Source organism: Salmo trutta, chromosome 13, assembly GCF_901001165.1.
Source record: "Salmo trutta chromosome 13, fSalTru1.1, whole genome shotgun sequence".
In the NCBI taxonomy this organism is placed as follows: domain Eukaryota; kingdom Metazoa; phylum Chordata; class Actinopteri; order Salmoniformes; family Salmonidae; genus Salmo; species Salmo trutta.
In genome coordinates, this window is record NC_042969.1 from 71,858,486 (window position 1) to 71,866,054 (window position 7,569).

Genomic DNA, 7,569 nt, shown 5'->3' on the forward strand with positions numbered 1-7,569 from the left:
TACACTATTTCCCATGTATTTGGCCAACAAGACTGACCCTCTCAAAATGTTCAAGACAAGGGGGTTGCAAACTTGACATCTCTACTAATGTTGTATAACATGTTTTCCTCTTGCTGTTGGAAGTTATACAGATTGGAAATTGTATGAAATGATGAGCTTTCATTTTATTTTAAATATTAGTTTTTTGTCAAATAACATCATTTTGAATTCGTAGACCCGCTTGGTTCTCCATGTTCACAAGCGCACCGCAATTGTATGGAGGACTGACCAACGAAACAGTTTTGTAGGCCTACAGCTGATTTCTTCGGCAACATTTCTTCTGAATGTGGATCATATAAGAACAAGAGCTTTTAATTCTGTAATCTTATGTGTAATTTAAATACGGCCATATTAAGCATGCACGCTGTGGGGAGAGTTGCCGCGTTCAAAACAACTGGGAACTTAGAACTGGGAAATCGGACATCTCCGACTTCAGAATTCAGTGCTTTCAAAACAACTGGGAACTCGGGAAAAAATGAGCTCCGACTGGGAAAAATCGATCTGAATGGTCATCCAACTCGGAATTCCAAATCTTTCTAGAGCTCCGACTTTCCGACCTGAAGATTACTGAAGTCATGATTTAACCTCGTATTATTCGAGTCCACAGTTGTTCTGAACGCCGCAAATGTAGTGTAGACTTGAGCATGCTGTCAGTCGTTGTTACATAACGGAAACTTTGGCCAGGGGGCTAAAGTGGAGTAACATAACACGGGTCAAATTAGGAGTCGCGGTGCGCTGTGAATACAGGCTACATCAGACTCAAGACATGTCTTCCCAAGACTACGACTGCATAGTGATAGGAGCCGGGGTTCAGGGCTCTTTCACTGCCTATAACCTTGCGAAAAATAACAAGAAAACACTTCTACTTGAACAGGTTTGTAATTTATAAAGCGATTTGGCAAGTTACAACGTGTCCACCAACAAAATAATTTATATGGTGTCAACTCCAATGCAACGAGTTGTTGGTAGTCAACATGTTTTGTAATTTAGCTGACGCTTTTATCCAAAGTGATTTACAGTAGTGAGTGCATACATTGTGATGGTCCCTCGTGGGAATCGCCATGTCTACCAACGGAGCCTACATCGCATAATTGCATGTTTGACGGGGTTATTATTTATTTAGAAGTGATAACGTTTTTCTTTGTATTTTCATATTTGTACTGGACTAGGTATAGTTTCAGCATGTTTCAAACTTCCATGTGAATATGCGGCAATTTCGAAATGTTATGTGTAAGCGATTTTTCTCTTGTTATGTCAATCACTGACAAGTCACTAAACCAGACCACGTCAGCTAACATTTTTTAGATTGGTAAATTAGTCTAGACACCTATCTATTTTTTATTTTAACCTTTATTTAACTAGGCAAGTCAGTTAAGAACAAATTCGTATTTACAATGACGGCCTACCGGGGAACAGTGGGTTAACTTCCTTGTTCAGGGTCAGAACGACTGATTTGTACCATTTCAGCTCCAGGATTCGATCCAGCAACCGTCAAATGCTCTAACTACTAGGCTACCTGCCACCCCTCACTAATATAGTAATCATGTTAGAATTACTGACAGCCAGGGGGCCTGACCTCCAGGGGGCCCCCATTGATTTTCTTAGTCACTCACTCAGAAATCATATGAACATGGCAAAATGTGTAGAATTGCAGGAAATTTGCTGTGAAACTGCAAAAGTTTCTCTCCACCCCATGGCAAAATGAATAGAATTGCATGATTTATAAAACTGCTAAATCTTCTCTCCACCTCATAGTATAACGTGTAAGATTGTGCAAACTTGCTTTAAAACAGCAACGTTTTCTCTATGCTCCATGACAAAGTTTTGCTTAGGGCCCCAAAAGGCTAGGGGAAAAGGTCCTGTGAATATGACAGTGGCAACTCCAACTCTGTTTCTGAATGCCTTGTTCCTCAGTTTGTTCTGCCACACTCTCGTGGCAGCTCTCATGGCCAGACACGCATCATCCGCAAGGCCTATGACGAGGACTACTACACCCACATGATGGAGGAGTGCTATCAGCTCTGGTCTCAGCTGGAGAAAGAGGCCAACGTCAAGCTGTACAGGTGAGTACCTTAAGAAAAGTATAAGGTCTGTCTCAATAGGGGGAAGCAGCGTTAGAAGAACATTGTGAAAGCTTTATACCAGAACACTGAGATTTGTCACATTCAATCTGTTTCATCAGTGTTCAAGCAGCAACTCAATCTGAGTGAGCTATAGATGGATGACTTTCTCATTACCTCGCACGCCACTGAATCGCCCCAGACAGCTCCCTGCCTGCCTTTGAATGTGGAACAAGGATTTTTCATCTCAATAAACCCCAATTCTCATTCCCAGAGCGAGGAGGGTTTGTTCTTGTAAATACTACAGCAGGATCAAAGTTAGAGCCAGACAGTCAGAGCCTTCAACCTCTGCCTCCCCACCTAAAGCTTCCCTGAACCATTGTCTTAGTTTGAAACCCATTTTGGTTGTCAGTATCAGTCAGCTGCATATCAAATTGATCATTATACTGTTAGATGACTGATTGATCAATCACCAGTCTTCTACCGCACCCATGTTATGTTCCCAAGGCAAGCACACAGTAGCTATAGATCTCCCTCCCTCGGAGCAGCCATCCACGGCAGATGACTGATCGGTCCCCACACTAAGGCCACCTGTGCCCTTGGGCTGGCTAAAACTGCAGCACAATGAGAAATGTTGAAGCTATGGATGCGTGAATCTTTCTGAGCAATATGCATTTGTATTTCTCAGCCCTGGGGATAGACTTTGAGATGGGTTGGACGATAACCAAAAGCCCTTTGACTACAGGCCATTCTCCATAGTGGTCTGGCCACACATACATTGCAACCAGCAAACCAGTGTCACTCAGTCATCACACATGTGACATGGGTGACATGGAAGCATGCATCATGTTTAGGACCTTACATGCACTCACGCTTCGCTCTCTCCTTCGTTCTCACACACATGTGCACACACAAACACACACACACACAGTCACACACACATAAACACCCAGTCCTAAAATTCTCTGATGAATGGGTAAGGCCGTTAGCAGGTGCTGGCTCATGCGTCATGTCGGTTGACAGATGTTGGAGCAGCCTTTAGAAAGCACTGTTCTCATAGGGCAGGGCAGCATCCATCCATCAACCAGACTGCTGCATTAGGGCCCCCTGTGTTTTATAACCTTTCACTCTGAGATCCTATAACTTACCACAGGCTAGGATTTTACAACATTCATTATTCTCAGTGTACTCGGTTTACAAACTGTTGTTTCATCAGATTGCCTTCATTAGATTAGATTGTAAGAGGCCATCTGTGACCTAATTTACAGTCTACTTACAGGTAAGCTGTTGATTGATTGACAAGACATGCTGTATGTTGTAGATGTTGTAGATGTTAAGGTTCAAACCACTTAGAAGTGTGACGACTGGGTTTTCACCAGGGTCTTCTATGTATCACACACAGAAGGTTGGTTGTCGCCTTAATTGGGGAGGACGGGCTCACAGTAATGGCTGGAGCAGAATTGTTAGAATGGTTTCAAATGCCATTCCATTAGCGCCGTTCCAGCCATTATTATGAGCCGTCCTCCCCTTAGCAGCCTCCTGTGGTATCACAAGACTGTGTTAGTCTGCTGAGCTAAAAGCCATTAGCTCGGGGGGCTAACACATGTCTTCAGGTCTCAAACATGGTTATTCATCATGTGAGCATGGTTCTCTGGACCACAATCATTTTAGTTTAGCGCTGGAAGACCCGCATTATAGTGCAATTGTAATTTAAAGGTCATTTCCGGTTGAGCCAACATATGTAACGTTTACCGTGAATTCAGTCTCTGTAAACCCGGAATCTGGATTCTACATTTTAATTGTGCGGATCTTCCGCGATACGGATTGAATGTAGGCCTTAGTTTATCTTAGTTTATTTATTTCCACAAATGAAAACAGGACATTCACTACATGATGATTAGGACCTCCTCTCTCAGACGTACAGGTCTGCTAGTGATGGGTCCAGAGCAGGGGGACTACCAGGTGTTCAAGTCCACCCTGGAGAGGAACAAGGTTCCCATAGTGATCCTGCCGAGGGAGGAGTTCAGCCAACACATCCCCCATGTTAACCTGTCCCAGGGAAACGCAGCCCTGGTGGACACCACTGCCGGAGTGCTGTACGCTGACCGCACACTCAAAACGGTACAGGTAAGATGCTGTACGCTGACCGCACACTCAAAACGGTACAGGTAAGATGCTGTACGCTGACCGCACACTCAAAACGGTACAGGTAAGATGCTGTACGCTGACCGCACACTCAAAACGGTACAGGTAAGATGCTGTACGCTGACCGCACACTCAAAACGGTACAGGTAAAAGTGGCAAACGGTTTGGTATGTATTGCTGTAAAAGGCATTCTGGATTATGTTTACATCCTAGAGGAGGTCATTATTACCAGATGCAGTTCATTGATTGGCCATGTACCTTTAACCCTCATTGTCTCAGTGCCTCTTCTAGGGTGTGAGAAGACCTCCATAAATACAGCTTTCCCTTTCCTTTAGTGCTGTCCTGTTTGTCCTTTACATTACCCCAATGAGTGTCAGACTCTGTAAGGATCATTCATTAGTGTTTATTAGCAGCTAGGTAATTGTGTTTAGGAAATACATGATGGCTTGTACACACAATTTGGGAATACTGTATACGGCGTGAGGGAGACAGATAGACAAAGAAAATATGAACTGAACGATGACAAATAGCTCTCATATACCATATTTCATTCATATGCCTAGGTACACATACTACAATGACAAAAGTAGTATTTTTTTTTAACGATAACAACCTACATAGGAACGTTTTATAGCATTGAATTGAGTTTATTCAGACATTGGCAGGGAGAAACAAAGCACTGAAGAGAAACAGCCTGAAAACACCAAGTGAAATGCTTTATTATTTTACTACTACCTCGGAACAATTATCCTGTCTTGTATTGATTGAACAGATTTGTCCTCTGTTGTTCAGATCAAGCATAAAGCATACATTACAACCTGTCATCAGTCGTCATAATAGACGTGTCTACAGCCGCCAAGATTACCACCATTCATTCTCATTCTGTCTGTCTAGTTTCATAACCTAATATCAACATTCTGTCTCACAATCTGCCCGCGTCGATCGGGATTCATTGATGTTTTATGAAGGGGTGGGGTGTCTGTGTCTTTGAGAGTTTGCACATATGTTTTTCCACTAATCGGGCAGTGGTCATTTTAGCATGTAAATCTTGGTGGGGCAAACTCAATGTTTTTTTGTTGTTGATGCATGCCAGCAAAGCAGACACAACACAACACAACACTAAACAATACATAAATTGCACTATAACGTTAAAAAAGGGTATCCACAAACTGTTAGGGCCTACATAAAGCTGTCCCAACAGCAGAGCTTTCTTTTCAGCACCATGGAGTGAATCCTTACCACCACTACACCCGGCTATCAGAGGAGCCTTGTCTGGCAGCGAAACAGTTAATTCAGCCTCATTTACTGCCTTTTAAAAAAACATAACAAATGTGGTTTCCACTGACAATTGAGATGTGCAAACTATGGCATAAGGGAACAATGAGCGCATAAGAGGCAATACGTCATTTCGATGAAGACATTAATGAGCGAGCTAGGACAGACGGAGTCAATATAACTGTTAAGCAATTTCAAAATGTACAGCGACAGAATTCATAACATGGGCCGTTCTTACAATATTATCCCTGTACACCAAGTCAGAACCGTAGGATAAATAAGGGGGCATATAAGCAGACAATGAAAGCTCTTACAATATTCGATGATTACATTTCTCTAAAACAGGCTATAGGCTATATGTGCACCACCAAATTATGAGGGGGAAAGGGACCAAATTATTAGGGTTAGGCACATGGGCTACTAACAGCTTACTACAACTTACCAGCTACTACCAACTCTAGGAAGAGTCTTGGTGATTCCAAACTTCTTCCATGTAAGAATGATGGAGGCCACTGTGATTTTGGGGACATTTAATGCTACAGACATGTTTGGTATCTTCCCCAGATCTGTGCCTCGACACGATCCTGTCTCGGAGCTCTATAGCCAATTCATCACAATCAGCAGATAGGTTGTATCTCTCAGGCTCTACATAGGCATCCAAGTCTCTTACCTGCACTCTAATCTAGTAGATATTAAGACTGCTTTATTACGGTTTCAGCTGCCCTGCCCCTTGGTTGTCTGTCTTATACCTGCCTAGACATCCACATTCCACTTCCTGTTAAACTTTAATTAACCCTCAACGGAGGAGAAGTTCACCTCAGGATTTGTTGTGACTGGGATGCTTATATGGACTGTAAACTTCACTTGCATTGTGTTTGGTTTATTTACATGTTACCTGCTTGATACTATTCCACTTCAGTTACTAAAAGGTTCCTCTGTGTCAGTTTGGTCTCACTCATTTTGAACATACCTTACACTAACCGTAACCGTTCTCTCTCTCCATCACCAGGGACAGTTCCAGAAACTGGGGGGTGTGATCAAGGACGGACAGAAGGTGATTGACATCACACCGGGCTCTGTGGTAACCGTGACGACAGTCAGTGGGGTGTACAGAGCTAAGCGCTTGGTGATCACAGCTGGACCCTGGGCCAACACCCTGCTGTCCCACACAGGCCTTCAGCTACCACTGCAGGTAGGCTACTCATTGTAGAACCAGCCAACTCACTACCTCTAACATGAGCTCACACTCCAATGCACTGCAGTGGAATCCAGTCCACTACTGTCACACAAGGCATACTATGATATGCTCCATATCTTTGATATGGTCAAACCGCAGTGTCACAGATGTTATGCACTCAAACACAAATAGACAATAAGGCAGTTGCAATTGAGCTTTATGGATGTATTTGACAACACAAGATTTAAGAAAGGATTTAAAGCAGAAAGGATTTAAAGCTCTATTCCAGAGTTCAGCACGCAACCATAAAACCCATACCCCATCACATGATTAATGTCAGTAGATAAGGGCAACATTTTGTCCAACTCCAAGTCCAACCTCCCTCAATATAGGCCTCTCTCCCCCAGACTATAAGCAGGGGGCGATGACTCGCCATAGCTCTGGTTGGTTCACAGCAAACCAAGAGGGAGAGTCTGCAGCCCAGTGCTGGCGGAACACTCGGTCTACTATGAGGAATAAACTAAACAAACCCATTCCTAGACTATCTTTTACACAGGGCGGTAGGGAGGGAGCCAGCCAAGCAATCTCACAATATATCACCCACCCAAAAGAAAAGGTGATGAAAAAATACTGGGCGTTATTTAAGTCGAGAATTGGAGTTTGTATTGGAATTGCATTATTCAGGACACCGAGAGGGGCCCGTGGAAGCCATGCCTGAGTGAGCACATAGAGAAAGTATGAGGTATGAGCTTGCCTTAAATACTGCTCTCTCTCTCTCTCCTCTCTCCTCCTCCTCTCCTCTCTCCTCTCTCTCTCCCTCTCTCTCTCTCTCTCTCTCTCCTCTCTCTCTCTCTCTCTCTCTCTCTCTCGCTC

General features: G+C 43.5%; 1 protein-coding gene across 1 annotated transcript in view; it reads left to right on the plus strand.

The window, feature by feature from the left end:
• The first annotated feature begins 715 nt into the window (after positions 1-715).
• Positions 716-7,569, plus strand: part of pipox (pipecolic acid oxidase) — a 14,834-nt gene continuing 7,980 nt past the window's right edge. Inside the window, exons 1-4 of the mRNA XM_029773507.1 lie at positions 716-913; positions 1,954-2,102; positions 4,016-4,226; positions 6,529-6,711. Of these exons, the coding sequence (XP_029629367.1) occupies positions 806-913; positions 1,954-2,102; positions 4,016-4,226; positions 6,529-6,711 (651 nt within the window). The 5' untranslated portion in view covers positions 716-805. The remainder of the gene's footprint in view (positions 914-1,953; positions 2,103-4,015; positions 4,227-6,528; positions 6,712-7,569) is intronic.